The following is a 25,382-nucleotide window of genomic DNA, read 5'->3' as shown; positions in this document are numbered from 1 at the left end:
TAGATTCTGAGAAAATAGCCTTTAAATCAATATATATATCTGAGCCAGCTTACGGTGCGCTTACGGTACGCTTACCGTACGCGTACGGTGGCGTGCGCGAGCGCGATTCTGATTGGCTGTTACATCTAAGTAAACATTCGAATCGGTCGAAACCAGGAAGCGGCGGCCGCCATTTTCTCTCTCGCACTCTGAGGGGGGGGCTGTAAACAAAGGCAAAAAACATATAAAGGGGCTGTTTAGACAGCGCCCATGCACATAGCCATGTTAGTTGAGTCCTCAAAGATCCCCCAAGGCCAAAAACGGTAAATTTTTATTTTTTGAAAATTTCGCCGATTACGCTTACCGTACGCGTACGGTGCGCTTACGCTAAAAATTTTAATAAAAAAAAAAAACACTCTCTGTGCATGGCATATTATTGTCATCACTTACAAATTAAATTTAACAGATTACCTATCACAAGGAAGCGCATAATATGTCCTCCATGTGCGCACGGTGCGTAACGTGGGCACGCGGTGCGCGTAGCGCACTGCGTGCCCACCTTGCGTGTACGGCACTAACTGCGTAAAGTGGGCGCGCGGTGCGCGAAGCGCACCGCGTGCTCACTGTGCGCGCACGGTGCGCGAAGCGCACCGTGCGCGCACGGAACGAACTGCGTTAAGTGGGCGTGCACGCCACGAATGGCGTAAAGTAACTTAGCATTTAAAAAAACGTACAAATTCACTGAAAAAACCATAGGTTTCACACACGTTATAGTTAGGAATTAGCATTTAAAAAACCTTGCTAATTCAATGAAAAAACCATAGGTTTCACACATGTTATAGTTAGCTGGAAATTTTACTGATAAAAAACCAATGAAATTCCCCCGTTATAGTTACTGTAGGCAACTATAACTCACGCGACCGTAATCCTCTGCTGATGACATATGTGTCTTTATGAAAAAAAAAAATTTGTAAAATATGTATAGCTAAAATTTAATGGAAGAAGACATGGGCAAATAAGTGTCTAAATACAGTATTAGCATCAGCAGAGGATTACGGTCGCATGAGTTATAGTTGCCTACAGTAACTATAACGGGGGAATTTCATTGGTTTTTTATCAGTAAAATTTTCAGCTAACTATAACATGTGTGAAACCTATGGTTTTTTCATTGAATATATATATATATATATATACGTGTCAAAACGATTTTTTTAACAGCTATATTTATGACCGATTTTTTTTCTCCCTATTTTTGTACTTACCATTATCAATATAGGATGACGATATTTTTGACATTGATATTTATAACTCGATATTGTGGTATGGGGATATTTTAGTTGTCGATATTCTGTCAGTGAACTGGTACAGTGACTAGCTTCTTCTCAAAATTGGCCATTTATTAGTAAAAACATGGAGGCAGAGGCAACCTGCCAATTGTAAGAACTTGTAGAATCAAATAATGCTCTAGACGATAAGCACCAGGGGAGAGGGGCTCACACAACAAAAGACAATATTAAAGAAGACCTGATCACCACCCTTGCTATGAGACAAACTGAAACTATCACCCTACTTGACCTAGCGGCAACCTATCAAACAGCGGACTATAAAATGCTTTCCCTTCTATCCAATATTTCCATGAGACCACTGACCTAGGTTATCAGCCAATAACAGCTACAGTTCTGAATGTACACATACTATATTCTCCTTTATCTCTGAGCCAGGCCATTTTAGGAGTAATCTAAACCACTAAAATCTACAAGGACCTCTTATTAAATACACTGACCTTCATGTTTAAGATTTACCCTTTTCACCTCACAAACAAATTGCAGGTACTAAGTAGTGGAGAGGTTTGCAATGCAACCAATTTATTTTTTAAAAGGGAGAATTTCATGACCGAATACTAATGAAATGTTACTTGTACTTTTATTTTTCCATCAGTTGTGTTCTCTCTGAATTCAAGAAAGGTAGAATATGTTCACACTTTTTAAATATAAATATTTTCAAATTTGAAAATAATATAATATAGAGCACATGTTTAAAAATCTATTTCCGATAGTAGATGGCGATAAGAACGATACCACTATGCAGGTGGATGAACCTCAATCATCACATTCTGCTATATAGGAAAGAAGTAACACTGATGAGCACAACGTGGCAACACGCCAATGGAGCAGACAATGAATAAGTTCCGGCTTTTAGTTTTCTGGATGGCTTCGTTCACCATTTCATGTAAGGATGATAAAGTGCATTCAAGTCCCAGGCGTGGAGTGATCGGTTACATGATATGATCACATGCTCGGTTATACTTACTAAAGAAGAGGCCTTGTGACGGCAAACTTGTTGCCACAGCTTACTCTACATATATGTCAATCCTGCGAGATACAGTAATCCATTTCCACAATGAGTGAAAAAAGCCTCAGGTCATGCACACAGTACCACTGTTTTCACAAACGTCAGCGTGTGTATGCACAGGACATGGGTTGGAGGGGTCACTGAGAAGCGAAACGACAAACTGTGCACTAAATAAATGAAGAGCCCAAGTTACTCAGGTCCCAAGTCTGAAGCGATTACCCAGTCCAGCGTTTGTTTAATGTGAGCTGACGAGTTTATTCCATTGTATAATTAGGGCTACAAGTCCCAGGGTGCAAAGCAAAAACCTGGACTGAGTGATACTCATGCCCGGAGCTAGAAAACCTGAAATATCTACAAACACTATATACAACATACACCAAAATACCATGATATACTCACGAGTTCAACAATCCAGTGAGGAGGAGTCACCAAGCAGCATGACCAAGCGAGATGTTCAGAAAGGCTGCCATGGCAGGTCAGAAATTTCAGTTTACTCTGTGAATTCTCAACAATAGCTCCTGACACCACCAGTAAGCATTCCTTAAGCCGAAGCAGTAACACAAAAGGGCCCTCTCCATTCACTCCCATAGATTGACATCTTTACTTACCCGCAAAAGCCATGATGTTTCCGCAAAGGTCAAACATGAAAGCGTGCGTGTAGTTAAAAGTCCTGAAGCAGCCACCAAGGAGAAACATGAAGCACGGCGGCTGTGAAGCGGGTGCCGTGCTGATCAAATAAAAGGTGCATGGACTCCAAAATAAAATAATTTAACAAAATGAAAACTTTGCTGCCTTCAAAATCACACATGCTCCCTCCTCAATAAAAAAACAATAATCTGAAACATGAAGCGGCCTCCGTGAAGCAGGCGCCGTGCTGATAAAATAAAAGCCATGAGGCCTCCAAAATCGTATAATTAAACAAATCTTGTTTACACGCGCATACCCACACTACCTTCTCTTTGGTAAAAATGTAATTTTTAAAAGGGCTCACAAACACACGCTCACATCAATATAATGCCTTTATGAGCGCGTGTTGGTCATAATGGCCCGAAAATAACTTTGCTACCGCTACAAACGGAAGGCTTAGCTGAAAAAAAGAAAGCATACCAGAAAGATTGACCATTCTCCCAAATAAAAAACTATAAACAGCACACAAAGCACGTGCTTTCTGTTCAACCAACGGAACTTCAGCAAAGATTCCCGAAGTGCAAATACATTTTAAGATAAAAAGTTTAAGTGAAACTGTATTGGCCATGAATTGAGGATGTTATCACTACGGCAACACTTGCTAAACTCCGGTTGGGTGAATGTGTTGAGATGCAAAAAATGCCGATTGTTTTGGAGAAAGGATGTAGCATAAAATTCAGAGCTGCCGACTTTAGACTTAAGGAACTGGGTTCGAGTCTTGGTGTACCCTCCCCATGCCAACTAAAAAAACTAAATGGCAGGGACATGATGATATCAAGTATGTAAATACCATGTGTTGTTGGAAAATGAAAATGCAGTCAGCTGAGCATGTTTAGTTTGAAAAGCCCAAAAACACAATGTTCCAAAAAGACGAGCCGAAACAAACAAACAAAATAGTGCACCGAAACTAACACAAAAAGCCAGAAAAGAGCATCTATATGTAATAGGGTCAGGCTCCATGGGAGGGAACAAAACATCAAAAGGAGGGAGAAATATAGCCAATGCACCACAGAAAAGCAAGGATTTCCGAACGGCACACAAAAGAACGAATGAAAAATGATGGTCGTGCTCGAAGCCCACAGTGTAGATACGGCACATCTTGAAAAGACAGCACATCGCTTCCTAGGTAAGACCTATAAATCTGCTTTGTTTATACAATGAAGCGGTGAGATACTGAATCAAATGTGTGATGACAGACAATATAATGGAGGCAGAAGGATACACACAAACAGCCTATAGAAAGAAGGTGAAGTATACACAAATGTGGTGGATGGAAAACTTGAAATAATCTCAGCCACTGGTTATTACTCGTGCCGCATCTCAGTTAATCATTATATTGTTATCTTGGACACCATTTCAAATCCGTTTGGACCCAGCCATACGCAAATCAGTCTTGACTTTACTTCAAAAGGAACAGTCCAGCCCAAACTGCCAGGTCAGATGCAACCTAAACTAGAACACAAGCAAACAAAGAGTTGCAGTTGACACCCTAAGTGTGATGGGTATGCCCACATGTGTGTCCTGTACTCACTGTGCCCTAGGACTCAAGCAACACCCTATTGATGAACTCCAAGTAGGACAAAACCAGTCTGGGGTGACCTGGGATCCATTGCAGGGGTTACCTGGCTTGACAGTTCGGGCTTGACTGTTCCTATTGGAAAATGGTCACAACTAATTTGCATATGACTGAGTTCCCACTGAGATGGCTTTGTTCCCAAAATAACTATGAATTGGGATGCTGTCCAACTAATTACCAATGGCTGAGACAAATTCAAACATTCCATCCATCACTATTTTGTAGACTTCAGTTCGACTCCCACCCCAAATACTCCTGTGAGCAGGTCCAGGATGATGAACTTTTTTTCACCAAGGCTGATTTTTGTATCCAGTCCGGCCTGTCTTACGAACGTTTTGGAGTTCAAAGTGAAATGTTTGCTGGGGTCTTTCCACTTTCTTGGCTCTGCAGTTAAGTCAGAAAACTATCTTCTTGCCCCTTAAAGAGAGCAGCAGCCAGGTGAACACACAGAGGAGCGGTACCTCAGCCCCATCCACATGCAGTCCCCCTTTGTTGCACTCAAACTGTACCCATCAGGCTCCTGTTCATCAACGCAGCCAGGTGACATTTTCTAATCTTACCAGACATAGAAGATGTTTAGATTCTATGGCCACAACCCATGCAAGGAGCTAGCTCTTCTTCTTCCACGAGGTATCCCTCTTGGGAAGGGTGTGACATAAGGGCACAAGTCTGAGGTACACATGGGCAGACGGGATCCACCCAATATTTTCACAGAGTAGGTGCAGTCTCCCCTGCCAAGAAGTTGGGCCCCACAGAAACAGTGGTGACTGTAATTTTACGAGGGAGGGGGGTGGACAGGACACACATGCTCACTCACTCACACCCATGCTTTCACACGTGCACACACACACATCCATTCACACCACTCATTACCAAATATTCAAACATACATGCACGCACCGAACATTAATTAGAAATAAATACACTAACCTGCAGCTCTGCCTCAGAGGTTTCAGGAGGGTTGAGACAGCTGACTTCCCTCTTTGGTTGACCATAGGTCAGCCAATGTGGAAAGGCAACAATCCCAAGCTGAGGAGGTCCCAGGAGGGTTGGGACTGCTGCCTTCCCTAAGATTGTCAATAGATCAATGATTCACAGGTCAAGCTCTAATTCACAATTCTGCAACTTTAAAATGTAGGTGCAAATGACGTGAGGTGGCAAGTGCTAAGGGTGGGATCAGTGCGAGTGATTGTGCAGTGGATTGGTAGTGCGTATATATACATCAAACTACAATGGTAAGATACCTATCCAGCCAGATTTCTGGCACATACAATAAATGCAAAATCATAAACAACTGCCGCAGTTAATATTTCACTGTCATCAAGGTTTGATAAAAATGAAAGAAAAGTCAACGTTTCGACCCCTTTGTGGACCAGCAAACTTAGCGTCTTGGAGGTGGGGTCTTCTTCAGGACGGGTGAACAGGTGAAGGGGGGGCGGGCACCTAAAGACAATGGTATAAGGTTACTGGGGTGTGCCATGGCAGGGAGTAAATCCAAGGGTCATGTATCAAGAAATGTAATTTACCAGCATCAGCAGGGATCCCTCGTGCTGGAAAAATTGAAGTTGAGGGCCTGAGCGGGTCCTACAAGGTAACGGAGACAGAAAAGACAGAAATGACGCTAGGGTCATAATTAACCCTAGCCGTGGGGAGTACGGTAAGGGCAAAGTCGCTGACCATATACTCACTGAATGATGCGTAGAGTGTGCGACAAAGGATCGAAGTAAACTATGGAGGACTGAATTAAGCAGTCAGAATGGCACTAGGTTCGTTAGTAACCTATACCAGGGTGTAACCTTATACCATTGTCTTTAGGTGTAATTTTCAGACACTGTGACATGTTCAGCAGCACCTGCACCTTGTCTGCTTCCCATTCCCAGCAGTAAAGCGCAGGCAGGGAGGGGGGCTTTTTTATTTTCGCTTCCAACTGGGCCAAAAATAAAGGCCAAAGTTAAGGGGCCCTCAGGCCTCATTTTGTTCCAATATGATCTTGGCTGTGTGCAGTCTGGAGCCTCACAATTCGCTGCAAATGCAAACGAGGGGAAACAAAGTCACACAGTCTGTTATTACTCCACTTCAGAGAGGCATGCGTTTGTCTTTGTTCAGTCCCTGTATATTCGAGATATGCATGCTCTATAAGAATGTCAGATGTAATGGTCTATCCTAGTGTTTACGCAAATAAAATAGCACTATTGTATTTCTTTTGTAGCGCATCTCATCCCAATGCAGGGTGTCAGAGCACTTTACATAACATACACATAATACATTGACAATAAATCATGTAAGTGTGTAAATCAATGTACAGGAAGAGTTACATAAGGCAGTGAAGATGTAGGAGTCACATGTCCTTCATAGCTCACTGTGCAATAGTAGAAGGATTACAATTTGTCAACTGCATGTAACAAAAGGGTCTCTGTGTTAAAAGCAGTAATCCACTTACCTATGTACATAAAATTAAAATATGGCAACTCCATGTTACAAGATGTGCTTTGCATGAGAAAAATTAGCCTTCTATACTACTTTGATTCAAATCTGGGACTAGACCAATCACAGATAAATCCAGCAACAGTGGAAACCTCCAGAGTTATCCTACCATTATTATAATTCCTTGAGATTTACTGGGCACACAAAGATCTCTGCAGCAGGTGCCTTAACCTCATAATATATTTTTAGGTCTCGCCTGACCCAGCGTATGCGCTGGTCTGGCGAGACTTTTTGAGAGGGCTCAAAAAAGTGCTACCACTATAGCCTAGAGCTACAGTGCATCTGCGCGGGCGCGCGCGCTCCTCAGTTTCGCGGCCGCTTTAATGTTTGATCGCGATCACTTTCACTGCCGCACGGCCGCTTCGATGTTCTCCGTGAGCCAGTTTTTTTTTTTCCTGTTTATTACTTCTATGTAGTAATGGTGGCACCCGTGCGCTGCCATTACTACAGAGCAGTAATAAACAGAAACAAGCATTGGCATAGCCTATAGGTCTAGCTTTTGGGACTTTATAAGTATTAAGTTGCGCAACTGTTGCATGGCTAAACACTCATAAGGTCCCAAAAGCTAGACCCATTGGCTATGTCAATGCTTGTTTAATGCAGACTTTGGCAACAAGGAGAAACGTGGCAGTAGATATGTTCTGCTTAATTGTTTGCAATGGCTTTGTGGCAGAGTTTTTGAAAAAATGAATGTATGGGGTTGAGCCACTTTTTTAGCACGACCCAGGTGCAAAATCTCATTTCTTAAATCTCGTAATGTCCTTAAATGTTCATGATAGACCTGCTAAACATATGTAGCAGGCCCTACTAGCGGATGTCACTTCTTGTGATATCACTTCCTATGAGGCCACATTTTGTGATGCCACATGTAATGTCACGCTTTGTGACATCAAGCGCTATGTCACATGTCATGATGTCACTTGCATACTGCCCAACTTGGTAAGTACTCCCACTTCTGCGACTGAAAAACAGCCATGAACAGAGGGTTTGGCAGATAATCGAGCAGAGGAACCATGTGTGCGGGGTTGGGGGCAGTTGTAGCTCTGGGACCCTGTGCAGCCAGAGACATTTTAAGGCATGGGCAAAGTGGGCTCTGGTCCAGGGATTCAGCCTTTCACAGGGCCCCTGGTAGAGCCAGCTCTGCTCTGTAGAGAGTCTTGCCTGGGTGATTTTTAAAAATTCTTAAACAGGTTTTTTTAAATAAGTTTTCCGTTCATTATTTTTAATGTGGGTGATGTGTGGGAGTATTACAGACATTTTGCTGAGAAATTGTGTGTTAATGTTTCATGTAAAATCCATAAAAAAGCTTATTGTATTTAGATCGAAAAAGGACCTCACATATTAAAAATAAGAGGGTGTCACAGAGATGACCTGACCAACAAGCATTTACAATGCAATGGTCTCTGCATTGTTAAAGTTAGAGCTATTGGCATTGCTCATGACATTATTTGTGTTTATGTTTTTGTTTTTAAAACATTTTAAAGAAACTGCATTGTTATTTACAATGTCAATAGCTTAAGCTGTCAAAAGCAGTCCCAATGCTGACAACACTGGGTACAGAAAAAGATCTTGCATAGAAAACACCAATACCACCAAAGTCTCGCTATCCTTTATAAACCTTTTGCATCACAGCCTTACCTAGCGCCACTATCACACATATCTGCCTCAAACTACAACATAATATTCTATAAGGATATAGAAGACCACTGACTTAGAACGAGCATCTTCAGGGCATCAAGCGGGTATATACAATTATGGAAACGTAGTCACAGCCTGTTCGAACAGCAACCCCAAAGTGAAAGTTGGTTAAGCAAATTTGTGTTCATCAGATCTAGTTTTCCAACTTTACCAATGAGAGACACCTGTTATAGACCTCTTATGCGAGTGGCCCAAATCACGGTTCCCTACTGTGGGTATAGGTTGAAGGCAGGTATTTAATTTTGCAATATTAGCTGTGAAACCGTGCTCATGACCAACATACTATTCTTTTGAAGTGAAAACCAGGTGTATGAACCCTTTGAAGTTTCAAAAGATCAATGGAGAGCCACAAGTATCAGCAAGCCACTTTTGAGAAAGTGTGAAGTGTTGTTCTGAATACTACTAAGAACACGTGTGGTGTTTTTGGTTGAGCTGAAATTAAACCACACCAATGTACCAACGCCTCTACATTTTGTGAGGTAAGCTGACATACCAAGCGATTATTACCGTTCTTTTCAAAACAATGGAAAAACAAAAATACAACAAAACCTAGTCATGTGTTATAAAACTGAAGCGCGATTACTTACTAGCAATAACTACACAGAAGATGGTGCACACATTGATGGCCAAGGCAACTACCTCCGTCATTACTCGTGCTAATTTCAGAGAGCGTGGTTAGAATGCACGCTACGAACTCAACCATATTTGGGGGTTTAAAGAAGTGCTGGTGAAAGGATGCTTTCTTTGAGCAGTACAGGCTTTCACACACCGCCAGCAAGCTCCAACTGAGTAGGTCAAGTAAGGAGATCGTCCACAATCCATGTTTTCTCAAAACTAGGCCTCCATGCAGGGACACCTTTCATCCAGAAGTACCACTAGGAATGAAGAATACAAGAGCCACATGATGTAGTAATCTTGGGCGCAAAGTGTTACTGGCCTGTCTGTACCTAAGAGGACAGAAGAGTGAACACGGCGTCCCCCAGCAAATACTCATATTTATATATATATATATAGATATATATATATATATATATATATATATATATATGCGATTCTGCTGCTTACTCTCCTCCCAAGTCCTCGGGATACCAAAGCAGGCACGGACCACGATTCAGTGCAAATTTCTTTATTGCTTGCTCAGTCGGCCATGACGCGTTTCGGTCCCTCCTGGACCTTGATCACATGACAACGCTACTAGGCTTCAACCGCCATTTTGTAGTTACAAAAAGTGCAAAGTGCAAAGTGCAAAGTACAGCATGGAAAGCGACAAAATACTTCCGATTCATTACTCTTTGGAATAAGGGTTACGTGAGAATATAGTTATTTAGTAATGTTGTACCCTGGACATAGAGAGAAATCCAATCAATCTGGTACCAGTTTGGAAATTGCTATTGGATGCTTAAATGCTCGTAATTTTAGCAATTTGAAAAAACTGTAAAACACATAATGATGACTAATCGCATCTTAGTGTAAACAAAGCTAATTCCTAAAATTCTCAGTATAGCTCTAAAATTTCATAAAAACAAACATATAACCATATTCATCTACGAATTTCCATAAGATGTTGAAATCTGTCATTTTTAAAACGTAACAGCATAAATGCAACGTAACATCTTGGTAGGTAAAAATGACACTTAAAATCGAAAAATTACTGAAATGTCGCTTAACCCTCCGTTGCTGTTAATAAAACATGATGTGACTTATCGTGTAAAATAAGTGTGTAAAAATAGTAAAAAGAATTCAGTAATTTAAAAATTGATCAGAACATAGGCAGGCCATCAAGAGACAGCGAATGGCAGTAATTATCTTGGTTATATTGCAGACACAGTTCACCTAAAAACTAGAAACTAGATAAATATGTATATAAATATGTACCAAATATAAAACTATATAAATATATAAATATGCATAAATATATAAATAATTAAATAATTAAAAACATTTGCATACATATTATATTGAGGAGGGAAAAGTAATTAAGACTGATTATAGCCCGAGTTATATACTATAACAGCAAAATAAGCTGCTCAAAGTCAGCACCTTAGATATTGTGTCTTTGACCCAACTAAATGCAGGTGTAAAGGTCCTCAGTGGCATTGAGTCCTCCCGGTATCTTGCTATCGAGATTTAAAATGTAACGGGTTTCTAGTTTCCGTAATGTATTCTCCCTGTCTCCTCCTCTTCTATTCTTAGGTACTGCGTCAATCAGATAATATGACAGGTATTTGGGGTCACTATTGTGTTTTTCTTGAAAATGTCTAGCGACAGGGTAAGAGGGATCTTTGTTGTTAATCGCTCTTATATGCTGTAGTATTCTTTTATTAGCCGGAAGTTTTGTGCTGCCTACATATTTCAAATTGCAGGTGCACTCTAAAACATAAACGGCGTAGTCCGATTTGCAATGCAGAGGTTGTTTTATTTCTATTTCTCTGTCACTGAAGGGAGTTTTGAAGGTTTTTCTGCTGGTGCCATAAATACAAGCTTTACAATTTTTACATGGCATAAAACCCTTTCTCTGAGTGAGCCAATTAGTAGGTTCTGTCACCTCAGGGCAGTTTGTAACTAAACTATTACTCACTGAAGGTGCTTTTCTGAATGTTAAACCTAAGCTTTTTGGTACCAGTGGTCCTATTATTGGATCATCTAGCACTATTGGCCAGTTACGCTGCATAATGTTTCTAATAGTTTTATGTTGTAAGTTGTAGGTAGTAATCAGTCGTAATTCATTATTGGAATCCTTTTTAGGTTTAGTGACCAACAGTTCCTCCCTTTCTAATTTTCTCGTTTTAGCAATGGCCAAATTTAAGGTTTTTTTGTTATAGCCTCTGTCTAAAAATCTTTTTTTACATTCCTCTTGTGCTTTTTGTAGATCGGACATACAACTACAGATGCGTTTAATTCTTAACATTTCCCCATAGGGGATACTATTAATCAGGTGTCGTGGATGGAAACTAGACGAATGTAATAATGAATTTCCTGCCGTTACTTTTCTGAAGAGCTTAGTTTCCAGTTTGCCATTATTCACATAAACCTCCACATCTAGAAAATTAATGTTGTGATTGTCAATTGTAGCCGTAAAACTTAAATTAATTTCATTCGTGTTTAGGCTAGTAACAAAATTGTGGGCCTCTTGAATCGGTCCATCCCAAACCAGAAAAATATCATCTATATATCTGTATAATAGTTTGACATGGTTTTCCACTACAGCACGGTGCTCAGCGCCAAGGACCAGCTCCTCCCACCAGCCCATGTGGAGACATGCATAGCTGGGGGAGAAGCTGGCCCCCATCGCCATATATATATATAAACAAATTGCATCTCAAACACACGGTGTCAGATTGTACATGAGAACTTGATTTGACATCGCCGTCCACTCAAGCACTAACCTAGACGTATACAGCAGGGTTTTAAGCCTATAATGTGAAATGTTCGTCCAGTTACTTAGTTGTTCTTTATTGACCGGTTAGACCTCGAATCAAACTCGGGGATGCAAGAATTGATCATATAAAGCATAGTCTGCTCTTTCCTGCATTTTGGAAATGACTGGCCGGAACTAATACTGTGAAGGGCAGTAAACTATAGATACGAGAACAATACTGGATAACTACTCACACATCACATACTGAGTTTACCTGTTAAGCAGTGCTAGGGAGGACGTACAATTATACTATAATACTGAGTGGAAGCGCCTTACAAGCCTCCTATCGCACTGCACAGTACACCCACAAGGCCCCCTCACCTCGGAGCTGCGGCAGTGGTGAGAGCTCCACCACACTGCCCTGACTGCGGAACTGCGACGAGCCTTGGGAGCGCTTCTGGCGCTGCGCCTTGCACACGGATTTGCGCGTGAATCCGTCCACCTTCTCCGATGCAGAGATAGCCGACATGGCTGCGGCTATGCTGGCGGCTCAGTCACCGACAGGGGGCGGCGCTCAAAAGCTGCTGTTCGTTTCGGTCACTTCTCATCCCGCACATGCCCCGGGGTACTTCATGTCCGCCCGAAGGCTGCTGGCTCTGGCCCCCTTGGAACCTCCTGAACCGGCACCACTTGTCAGTGCGGAGTGGCCCACTCCCCCGGGCGTCCACTCCTGCCCTCTCCCGTTAGTCCCCGACCCCTTGCCCAATTCGCAACCACCACAGACCGGGCCCAGCGCTCGAGCACACCCCCAACCGACAACACTTCGAGTAGAGCCCGCGATGTAGACATAGAGAGCGGACTAAAGCCCTGTCTGCAGCCACTGCTCTCCCCTGCGAAGTCGCCATCTTTAACGAGTCAATGATCGACAGCAGACACACACGAAACATTTTATTAAATTACAGATCAAATTAAATGCAAACATAGCTTCAATGAAATAATTATATTCACGTATACAGCGATACGACATTTTTAAATGTTAAAAGGTTCCAACTTTTTAAAATAGATACCTGCCACTTATAAATGACTGCTGATGTGTATAAATTGTATAAATTCTGTTTGCTGAACGACGTCTTGTTTTTTCGCAACTACTGTTGCGCATTTCCCAGTCACCTTCTGACATGCACGCCTAGCATCCACAATTCTGAAACCCCTCTACAGCAGATGCCTTTGATAATGGGTCCCTTTTCTAGATCGACGGATGAGACTCCAAAGTAGGCTGTACCATGTCCTTTTCGAGAGTGACGCGGCGGGCAGCCAATCCATTCAGCTCAGCCTGGAGGTTAACAGCGTCCAAAAAAGTAATATCACGCGGCCAGAGATGGGGAGAAGGTACGTCACAGAAAGAAGGATGAAAACAATGTTGAGGGTTGGGCCTTTGGTTTCTGTGACAATCTTAGGAACGTGTGTGGTAGCTGCTGATGAATTTGCGACTTAAAGGGGCGTTGGGTATGCGATAGGCCTGGAAGAGTGTAATTTAGGCACGTTCCGTTGATTGAGATGACACCTGACCAATCGAAAATAGAAGTGGGGGGGTAGGCGATCTAGTTTGAATACCGGTTTGTAGGTTGTACGTGTCTCGGTAGCTTGCTGGTGGTCTTGATTGTGCTTTTTTTCAATTAGTACTCTGTTAATCGGCTCCGAGATCAGTACACGCTGTTTTTATGAAAAATAAACAGCGCGGGCTTGGTAGCTGCAGACTATTATGTGAACACCTGCAAAATCGCCCTGAACACCACCACCTTTCTCCGAGGTCAAGCAGAAATGCCTCGGAGAAACGCAGCAGCGTTTTGGGATTCGGGCGTGTTTTTCTTTCTCAAACACGCCCAGAGAAAGAATCGGAAAAAACACGCCCCCGAATCGCAAAAGGACGGGGCCTGTTCGGAGAGACAAACCTCTTCTCCAATGGCTGGCCAGTATTCAAGAGGCCAGCCAATGGAGAAGAGGAGAGAAGAGGGGCGGGTTCAAGCCCCTCTTCTCCAAGTCATTAAATCTCGCGGGCGAGACTGCGCAAGCGCAGCCTTCGCTAGCCGAGACCTAAAAAGGGCACGAAAGTGCTTAAAATGGATCATAAATTCAAAGCTGTTCTGAAAAGGGGCCACTAAAATACGTTTGGCCCAGGGCCCCCAAAATCCTTAAGATGTCCCTGTGTGCAGCAGTGGGGTAGAGGGAAACTGAATATCCACGTGGATTCGGGGTTTAAGGCAAAGTGGGGGCTCTCTGGCCTGGCTGGTGCGAGGGACAGGCCAGGGGGTTTGTCGGCAGTGAGGGCTCTGACGGGGGAAGATACCTTCTAACAAAACAAATATTTCCCAAGGGAAAGTCTAAGTCAGAGGTCATAGATTCATGCACGAGACACATTAACCAAGTGAGTTACAACACCAAGGGCCATATGTAGAAAGCAAATTTGCGATCGCAAACGCTGAAATTCGCCGAATTTCGGCGTTTGCGATCGCAAATTTGCTAAGTGGAATGTAGGAAGGCAAATCTGCATGCAAAATAAGGAATCGCTAAATTTGCGATTCCTTATTTTGCAATTGCATTTAAGGAATCGCAAATTTTGCGATTCCTTAAATGCAATGTAGGAAGCTCCAAAAAAGTGCTATTTGGCCTTAAGGAATCGCAAATTACCACCAACTACAGGTTGGTGGTAATTTGCGATTTCTTGTAATAATGCAGTTTTTTGCATTTTTCAAAGTGGAATGTGGTGCACACACATGCCCTTAGGGCATGTATGTGCACCACATGTGCACCCATGCTAATTTCAGGGGTGCAACAGGGTGTCCTATTGACACCCTTGCAACCTTGAAATTGCATTCTCAATTTGCGATTCTCTAATTGAGAATCGCAAATTGAGAATGTCTTCCTATTCATTCCTATGGGCCTTTTAGCCCATAGGAATGCATGGCAAGGTATTCCTTATTTGCGATTCTCAATTAGAGAATCGCAAATAAGGAATGGGTGGGATTCGCAAAAAAAATTGCTAATCCTACCTACATTGCATTTTGCTATTCTCTAATTGCGATTCCTTAAAAATTGCAATTAGAGAATCGCAAAACACAGTCTACCTACATATGGCCCCAAGTGACTTGCCCATTTGGAAAGTCAAGCGGGAATATCACCCACATTATCTTTGACTGCCAACGGACACCAAAAGTGTTAAAAAAGCTTTTCACAACGTTCCGCAGGACCAGCTTTTCTCGGGTACACGTAAAGAGAATAAGAGGAAAACGTGCCCTCTGCAAAACATATTTTAAGAATGCCACATTCACCTTGCACTAGTATTGATTATTGCGATCATTTTAACTTATTCATGCCAAGTTCGAATCGACTGATCGATTAATAAAAATTCGTGAAAATGACGCAACCCACTTTCTTGCAACTAATTGTTGTGCGAAACATTTACTAGAGGCCCAAATGATATTTCCACGGATGACGTTACATACGGACTTCACTCCCCCACCCCAACACAGCTTGCAGACGACACAGAAAATGCGAAAAGTCTGCATTTTTAACATCTGAATAGGTATATCTAGAGAGTTTGGTGTTCTTAGACACCGTTCATCGTGGTGGCATGCCTGTGAAAAGGCCTGGAGTAGGAAGGTACATAAGGGGGTGTGTTGACTGTACCCATGGGTGTAGGAAGTGTGGGGGACGCTGGGGATATATCCCCCCCAGATTTTGGAGTGGGGGGACACGGGGGACAAGGGGGGGGTCGAGGGGACAAAAGAATTTCCCCTCTCCCTTCTGTAATTCTCAGGGCCATTAGCGCGTAAAGGCGCTACCTAATGGCCCTGCACTTGACCTGCCTGGAGTCAAAGAGGCCACCCGCCCTCTGCCTTTTGTTATGCTGCAGTAAGGCTCAGCCGTTGTGGGAAGGGCAGAGAAGGAAAAAATACGTTGTCTCTTTTCCTTCATGGCAAGGACCGTCTCCAGTACTCCTGATCTGCCTCTGGCAGCTGCCCTCCTCCCCTCTCTCTCTCTTTATTCCTCCATCTCATTCTGTCTCTGTCTCTGTCTCACTCCTGCTTACGTGCTGATTTCAAGAGGCAGCTCTTAAGGTACTCTCTCTTGCGTCTCCTTTTTAGGTCGAGGGACCGTCCGGTCTGCCGAAGGCAGAACCGGAAGTCCGGAGATCTTATGATTCTTAGAGTGGCTATTTAGCCCGCCTCTGTTTTTGCCACTCCTCCACTGGCTGGCTTCCTAAACGGAGGCCAGCCATTGGAGGAGAGAGCTGTCCCTCCAAATAGGCTCCGTCTTTTTCAGATTCAGGGGCGTGTTCCGTGCTCTTCTTTCCACTTTTTAGCCACGCCCTTTTTTAGGCGTGTTTTTCTCTCCTCCAGCCAATGGCAAGAGGAGAGAAAAAGAAACACGCCCCCGAATCCGAAAACGCCACTGCGTTTCTCCAAGGCATTTCTGCTTTGCCTCGGAGAAAGGCGGTGGTTCCCAAATTAAATAACAGGATCACTTGTGTCTAGTTTCCCTGCGCAGTCCTCAGCTGAGATTTAAACAAGTTGGACACCAGTGCACCCGTACCGCAACCCGGGCAAGTCATCTGGGCCTGTAAGGGCCCGGAATCGAGTCGAATACATTCTGATGTATTGGTAGTGTTTAAACATTTCAAAATACTGCTCGAATAGTGTAAAGACAGCTTTACCTGATGTGATTTGTGCAGGGCTTGTTTGTCGGACCATGTCATAGAATAATTGTAGGCTGCTTGTGTCCAATTTAATGTTCTCAGTGCTGTATACAGTATATATTCCTAAACCTGTGCAATAAGAAATTGACGCCTCTAAATGGTTATTTAAATTACCAAGAACGATTCGCTTTATTTTCTATGGCGGTTTGGTATCCCAGAGTATAGCTCCAATTCCGGTCACATGGTTTAGGTCTGGTAACCATGGAGATACCGCGGGTTTAACGTCACAGAACCAGCACTTCCTCGTGCGCTCGTGACTTGACACACGAGCAACTGCTCTAGGCCGCTGACGGGCGGGGCAAGGGCCACTGTCACTCCGGACCCCAGGAAGCACGCAGGTCCTCTCCGTCGCGCCGCGTCGTGACGTCAGGCGCTGGCTGGCGTGGAAAAGGCCAAACCGAAGCCGCCCACACTGTGTTGACAAGATGGCGGCTCCGGGGGAGTATTTTAGCATCGGCAGCCAGGTGTCCTGTCGGACCTGCCAAGAGCAGCGGTTGCAGGGCGAGGTGGTAGCCTTTGACTACCAATCCAAGATGCTGGCGCTGAGTATCCTTTGACAACGTGTAGGGAGCGGGTGGGAGTAGGTATCTGGTGGCTGCTCGGCCTGGCCCCCAGGAAATGCCGGGGCTTCGGACAGGCCTACTTATATTGGGGTTATGATTATTTTCTCTTAAGGAGCAGATGATCATTCTGCCGATTATGTTTAGGAATACAAAGAAAATGTTATACATGGGCTGAACCAGGGTGCGAACTTTGAGCGACATTCTTCTTTTGGAGTGGCAGGGTTGTTCGGATTCCAGCGGTAGGTCTTGCTGGGTTGTCACCCTTCTTGATGCCACATGTCTTTTAGGCGACCCCACAATGTAGCTGTGCTCTGAACGCCTTCCGTTTGAAAGGTGCCGCGGGAAAGCTGTCGCTCTCCGCAAGTTAAGGTAGTTATATACGTATGTACTATGTAGGTTTCTTGTTCTCTGCAGCGGGGGTGACCCGCATTCTAGCAGTGGGTTCTAGTAGATTACAGCCATGTTGCCGCTGCTATTAAGGAGTTCCGTCACGCTGATGCTGCTGTTGGATATGTTGTCTGTCTCGTAGGCGTGTATGGCAACCGGTTACATGTGATGCTGCATAGCAGTGTATATCAAATAACTTAAACTGTGCTGCTTCTGGGGAAGTTTTATATAATGTAGCAGTGCACCATAGGTTGTGAAAGTGATTACTGTCATTTTTTTCCCGTCCAATTTATCTGTGCTACTGCAGGACCCTATCACGGCTTGTGCCAGCTGGTTCATTTCTGACTTGCTAAGTCTGATATTTGACTATTGAATGACAAGGTGCAGCATCGACTGCACTGACTGCAGCCGGTTCAGCTCTCCCCGTTCTGAGTCTGCCTTCCTCCTCCTCTACTCTTACCACTCTTCTCCTTTCTCTCTCTTCCTTCTCCTTTCTCACACTCCTCTTGCTGTCCCTTTTCCTCATTTCATTCCCTTTTCTGCCCTCCTCGCTCTTCCATCCTCTAGCCTTTCTCTCACTTGCCGCTCTATCCACTTTTCCTGCTTCCTTTTGCTTCTCTCCCCTTCATTCTGTCTTTTTCCCATGTTATGCACTCTCATCCTTACCAGCTTTTCCTTCTCTCTGTCGCCTCTCTCTTGCATTCCTTCCAACCGAGCCATCATGCCACATAACTCCTATCAGCATGATTTCATTCAGCGCCACACAGTTCCACGCAACACCATTCCATTCCACACACTACCATTCTACACCACACAATTCGACAACACACCTCATAATTCAACTCAACAACACATATACACAGCACACCACATACATCCAATCCACGCCACAGAATACCACATAATCCTATCAAATTCAACAACACACCACGTAGTTAAACTCCACCATACCACTACACAACACAAAATACCATTCCACATAATTCCACTCCATAACACAGAATCCCAGGCAAGGTTTTAACCCCTTGCCTGCTCCTGACGGAACCACTCCGTCATGAGCCACTGGCGCCGTGTGCTCATGACGGAGTGGTTCCGTCATGCTGTGGCCGTTGGCGGCCGCTCCGCCCACGCGGCACTGATTCCCCGCCTGTGCGGGCGAACAATGCAAGTGGACGGAGTCGTGACGGAACCACTCCGTCATGAGCACAGCGCGCCCGTGGCTCATGACGGAGTGGTTCCGTCACGAGCATGACTTTGGAATTCGTGCCGCGGCGAAGGGGTTAAAAACAAAAACATAAACAAAAATAATGTCATGAGCAATGCCAATAGCTCTAACTTTAACAATGCCGAGACCGTTGCATTGTAAATGCTTGTCTTTATTTGTTCCCCTGTGAAATGGATCCAAAAAAGCGGAACACTTTGGCTAAAAATGTCCTCATTTTCTGACCGTTTCTATTGAAAAGAAAAACCTCGGGACGGAGAGAAAAAATACTTAAATACCTAAATAAAGCAATCCAGAGTGGTCAATAGACAGGCCAGATTGTTATTTACACCCACACACATTAGCGCCACTTTACAGAGTTTGCCAGTGAAAGCGCTACTTTCTTTGTATCTTCTTTCTTTGAACAAAATTGTTTTCCCAGGGTGGGGAAGTGTACCATTCTTAAAGGGACTGCAACACCTGGTTGATGGGTAGAGTGGAAACGTTTAATATGATCGTTTTCAACTGTTTTAATTATTTTAGCTTATAAAATTTGTCTCTGTGTTGGGGGATGTGGTCTTTTTCAAACCAAACTGCTTACATTTTGAAAGGATATAAGCAATGGACATTGAAACAGGTCCCTTCCTGGTCCTGTAGCCATGTCCTGAACTTTTCCTATGAGTGTTTGCTTTTTCCAGGGTGTTATTCATTTTTTTTTCAGCCAGCATTTTACTGTTGTCTAGTGCATAATTTGAATTTCGTCGCAGCACAATTGAGTTGTAGCTGAAGGCAGTGTGAGTTTCTCTCAGTGGGGCAATATGGTGTTCAGTGTGGGAGAGGATGTGGCACTCTGGCCAGAGCTGCTGAATTTGGAACTGGAGAACCATGTTCAGCCTTCATGACTAGTCCACCAGACCACACTCCTGACAGCGCTTATTGCGATGCTACACCTTAGAAGGCCCGATAGACCTGGGAAGCCCAGGTGTCTTAGCACCCGCAGGTGGACCCTAACGGTGGCAAGTGTGACTTAACCTTGAAGGCCTGTTCACCACAATCCATACTGCAGTTTACTTCCAGTCTTACGGGCAGGCATACGAAGAAGCACACCCTAGTTCGACAGTGAATCTGTCACTGAGGTCACAAGACCCTTGAGGCCAGTCCACCTCGCCCATTGGTACCTCCATTGGCCTTTTTCCAGCACTAGTAGTGCAACTTGCCAGGGGTTGGCAATGTAGGATTTGCATGCACACCAAACTTAGGGGGTGATTATAATGGTTGTGGGACCGCTACGTCGCCCCATCGGTGGCGGTCCCACCGCCATTGGTGACTGCATCACAGCCCGCCATATTACAATGGTGGGTGGTTCCCTGGCGGTTGGAAAGACCAACCGCCACGCACCCGACGGCCTCCTTGAGCCCGCCGGTGCGGCGGAAGGGCTTGTGATTCCTACAATGCTGGTGGTGCCTACCAGGCACGGCAGTAGGGATTAAGATGTCGCTTACCCGCCAGCCTATCCATGGCGGTTCCCCCGCCATGGAAAAGCTGGCAGAAAGGGACATTGGGGGCACGTAGCAGGCCCCTTTACACCTGTCCCCCAGACTTGGGACCTGAGGGGCATCTATGATGCCCCCCTACATATTACTGCAGCATGTGCCAGGCACCGCATTGTGCCTGCCACGTAGTGCAGTGATATATGTAACATGTCCTTTTTTTACATTGCGGTGGATGATGCAGTCAGCAGCACCTGCTGCAATGTAAAATATAGGCACTGCGAACGCAGTAGTGGCGGTCGCATTGTAATGCCTATCGTGGTGCCGCCACCTTGACGGCCAGAGGTCCCATTCCCTGATTCGATGGCGGATGGACTAAAGTCCGCCTGCCATTGTAATCAGCCCCTAAGTTTGCAAACGTCTTGGTCTCTGCTTCATGCACAAACACTTTTAACATGTGCAGCCTGCTTTCGGGCCACTGGAGTTATGCAGCAATGGAGGCCAAAATGATGTCGCAGTGTTGACTAAATTATGCAACAATTAAAAGGCTGCAGTGTAATGAGGTACATTTTATGATACTTTATTATTTTGACATATTTATACATATTAACAGCCTCTGCAAAGCTTTCGCCTCATTAGTACCTGTGTAACATACAAATGCACCAGTGGGAAAGGTGACCAGTCAAACTTTGCAAAGGTAACCATTATAATAAATGGGGTAACCCAGTATAGTGTCAAAGGACCTGGGTATCGATCAGTAAAGAAAACAATTGGTCCCAGACACTCCTAATTACACTCAAATGAATACCTGTAGGAGAGTGTAGTATGCAATCAATTCATACAACCGAAAATATATAATGTAAAGGCACAATCAACAGGGAAAATCTCATAGATAAGAGGCCAACCAAAGTCAATTAAATTGCAAACATCAATTTATTTCCCACTGAATCATATTCATAAAATGAAAAACATACACAAAGGCATAGTATGCAGCACGTGATATTAGCGCGGTTATTTCCAAGGAAGGAGAAAGAAGTGAAAGTAGGTGCTCATGTGTGGGGTAGAGAAGGAAGATGAAGATGATCAAAAGGCATTTAAAAAGAACAGTTCAAAACACTAAAGCAGAAGGGATCCCTCTTTAATTCCAGACAAGGCCGGTACCCCTACCGTACTGGGCCTACCCATAAACTCAATCGCAATATTAATTTTTGGTAAATGTTTCTCGAATGGAGGCACAGTGAATCTTCATCTGTTGTTGGAGTAGTAGGGCAGTAGCTGTTGGGTGTAGGCTCACTGGGAAAATGTTGACGTTTCGACCCTGACGCAAAAGGGTAAGTAGACTCCTCTGCTGCGGGTCTTCCTCAGGACAAAGGAAAGGGAACCCGAACACGGTCGTGGTGTGATGAAATTAAATTCCAGACTGTACTCTGTCAAAATATCCTGAAATTGCTTCAGGGTGGGGGAGAAATCACCGCGAGGTACCGCTGAAATGGAGCGGCGTGAGACCTAACCATATGCTGCCATTGGTCCCAGTGGGACGTTCAATTCTTAATTTAGAACAAATTGGAGACGTGTCGCATCCGTCGGTGTCTCTGAAGGTACAACCTTGACTTTGGTTGGCCTCTTATCTATGAGATTTTCCCTGTTGAATGTGCCTTTACATTATATATTTTCGGTTGTATGAATTGATTGCATACTACACTCTCCTACAGGTATTCATTTGAGTGTAATTAGGTGTGTATGGGACCAATTGTTTTCTTTACTAACCTTTGCAAAGGGCCCTACACTTCACAGCAACATAAGTCACATTTCTTGTATTAATTTGTGATCCTTTTGAGCTACAAAATTGTTTTGGGGGAAATCGTTAGATTATGCAGCAGATGATGTATTATGTGGCAAATATGATACAGCTATTATGATACAGCTATAGTTAAGTGGAAAACATTTTTTCACTTAACTTAATTTTGCCCCAACATTGTAGTTGATCAATTTGTAAGTTCCCCAAACCCAAAAGTCGAGTTTGGGCACAATTTGCATTTTAAAAGCAGTCCTACAACACAGGGCTACTTTTAAACTGACCTCAGGCTTCAGCAGTGCACACACGCAAGTGCAGAAAGGGCTGCTGGCCTCTAAACTGCCGTGCCCTATTATGTTCTAGGGACTTAAAGGTAGTTCTAATTCCCCTGCCCTATTATGTACTAGGGCCTTATAGGAGAGGTCATCGCAATCATAGGGGTACCCTAACCCATAGTGCACCCTAGTGTATGTAGGTGTTTCCACTGTATTTTTGTGTCTCTTTCAGAATAGCACTGGCTGTTTAGGCAGAGGCCAGGGTCAGTCACTCAGGTACAGGCGCGCAACACCCATTGGACTCACAGGGCTTCAGCCCCCCCCCCGTCGTGTGCGGCAGCCCGGGATGAGACACCTTCCCGGGCAAAAAAGCAGCCGCGCCCGAGCACTTTACAGGTCTTTAAAAGACCATTTGCATGTTAATGAGGCCTTGCTGTTGTTTCACCCCTTCTAGAGCCCCTGCAGCTCCACTCTGCCTATTGCTTAAAGTTCAGCCCCCCCTGAAATTTTTGCTCAGCCCCCCCCGAAATTTTTGCTCAGCCCCCCCCCGAAATTTGGCTCTAGTTGCGCCTCTGCTCAGGTACCACCAGTACCAGTCAGCAAACATTTGGGGAGTGCCCAGGGCACAGGGTGGCTTTGCAACACTAGAGAAACACCAACTCAGAATTTAAAACATAACACCATGGTTGGGGGCGTTCTCTATAATAATCAGAATTGATTTATATCCTAATGAACCCATTTTTCAACATTAGGATAGGGAAAGACTGGGGAAAAATCAAAACATTCTAATCTATACCTTGAGGTTTTCATGCAGCTCTTTGATGATGGTTAATAGCTCACTGTTCAATGTTAGGATTTTAACTTATAAACTGCAAATACCAAAAGAATCTCTCAGACAAAAGCAGTAACTCAATGACCTATTTACGTGATATGCATTTTGTGATCTGCGTGGTACACGTTCTTTGCAGCAGGCATATTACCCCACTGTGGCTACCTTACCATGAGTTAAAACTTCCACCAGACAAACCTTCGATCTCTCTCAATAAAGAACATTAATCACCAAAGTTATCTTCACATTTTTATTGTTGCCTGAAAATTGCTGGAGACCAGGAATGCAGCAGCAGGTACTTTTCAAACCATAATGCACTTGCAAACACGACGCCCCCACCCTAAGTCAGCTTCATTTGTTTGCTTTGTGCATGAAGATTCAAGATTCATATACATGGTTTTTTTTAAACATTTGGTCTCATTACTATATGAATGCAAATAACAATAAAGCATACATGCAAACTGTGACTATATGCCTGCTTTTCTCAATATTTCACTTCGAAAGTATGCGATTGTATTTGTTTAACGTGTGTGGATTTATGTTGGGTCACTGGAAAGTCCACAAGGTTGTCCCTGTTCCCCCCAGAATTTTAGTGTCTCCTACGCCCCTGACTGTACCCAGAAGCTCCCTGTACGACGTCAAGTTGGTAAGAACACCCCTGAAACTCTCAGGTAAATGAAGCAGCCTTCGACTCGACCACCCACAGGCGCTTTGGTGCCTCGTAAGTGGTATGGGCAGTAAAAAAAAAATCCCCCCTCCTGCAATCCCACCCACGTGCTCAGTTATTTGCTATTTAGACACGCCTCGCTCCTCGCTTCTAAAACACCCCTTTGTTACCACATCCCTCATTTCATACGACAGACGGTGTAAACTGACGTTGATGCGGAAGTTAAGTGTGCGGGAACTTTATGGCACGGTGTATATGCTTGCTAGAGTTATTGTGGGAAAAAATCAAGGTCATTTAGCTGGGTGGGAAGGGGACGATGCGTCCACGGAGTGTGGATTCCTTTCCTTCCAAACCAACAACTCCCCGTAAGGTATGGCCGCACTCTGACGCTCAAGACCACCCGTCAGGGTCATGCAGTACCCACAACACAGGTCCATGCCCTCCAGCCCGCCCAGCCCCGGACTCGCCTTGATTTTGACGCCTGCTTGCCGTCCTCCGTGCCGTCTGCCCTGCCAGAAGTGTGGGACGATGTCTTCTGCATGAGGCTTCCAGTCCCTGAAGTCCCGGGGGGATGCCAACTGTCGGGGCTCACTTTCGGGGGCTCTCTCGCGTAAACAGCCACCGTCTGACGGGCCCCCGGCTCTCTCCCGCTCTGCCTGAGCTCGCGCCCGCTCTCCGACTGGGCTGCGCTGCTTTCCACCCACACAGCCTCTTTGCTGCGTAATCGCGGCGATGGCTGGCAGCTTGTGTAGGAGGCCGGTGTGGGAGGAACGGAGCTCTTACTCCGAGGACGACAGCGAGGGGAGTTGTAATCTCCGGACCGAGGCAGACCCGTGGGCGGACGAGAGCAAAGCAGAGTGTGGGACGCGAGAAGTGCCACCAAACGAACTGGAAAGGAAACGCAACCCAAGTGAAAGATACACATATATATGTATATAAGTCCTGTAAAACCTAACTTTGTCTGACATCTGGTTGATTTGACACAAGCTTGCCTTAATCGTGGAATTAGTGTTGGTTTAAAACTCGTGTTCAATAAACAATTGAAAGCCATAAGAATTCGAGCACAGCTATTGCAGCACCAACTGTGTTCCAGAGGCGCAACTAGAGCCAAATTTCGGGGGGGGGGGGGGGGCTGAGCAAAAATTTCGGGGGGGGGGGGGCTGAACTTTAAGCAATAGGCAGAGTGGAGCTGCAGGGGCTCTTAGAAGGGGTGAAACAACAGCGTGGCCTCATTAACATGCAAATGGTCTTTTAAAGACCTGTGAAGTGCTCGGGTGCGGCTGCT

At 44.5% G+C, this 25,382-nt stretch overlaps 1 protein-coding gene across 2 annotated transcripts in view; it reads right to left on the bottom strand.

Annotated features, from left to right (window-relative positions):
* The window catches only part of NAB2 (NGFI-A binding protein 2), a 127,345-nt gene extending 102,372 nt beyond the window's left edge, over window positions 1-24,973 (bottom strand). The window contains exon 1 of one of the 2 annotated variants that reach the window (XM_085600972.1): window positions 24,565-24,973. In XM_085600972.1, the coding sequence (XP_085457098.1) occupies window positions 24,565-24,638 (74 nt within the window). In that variant the 5' untranslated portion in view covers window positions 24,639-24,973. The remainder of the gene's footprint in view (window positions 1-24,564) is intronic. The other variant, XM_085600973.1, reaches the window with a different exon arrangement.
* Window positions 24,974-25,382: the final 409 nt, after the last annotated feature.

This window comes from Triturus cristatus, chromosome 4_2, assembly GCF_964204655.1.
Source record: "Triturus cristatus chromosome 4_2, aTriCri1.1, whole genome shotgun sequence".
Lineage (NCBI taxonomy): Eukaryota > Metazoa > Chordata > Amphibia > Caudata > Salamandridae > Triturus > Triturus cristatus.
This window is presented reverse-complemented; position numbering and strand designations above follow the sequence as displayed.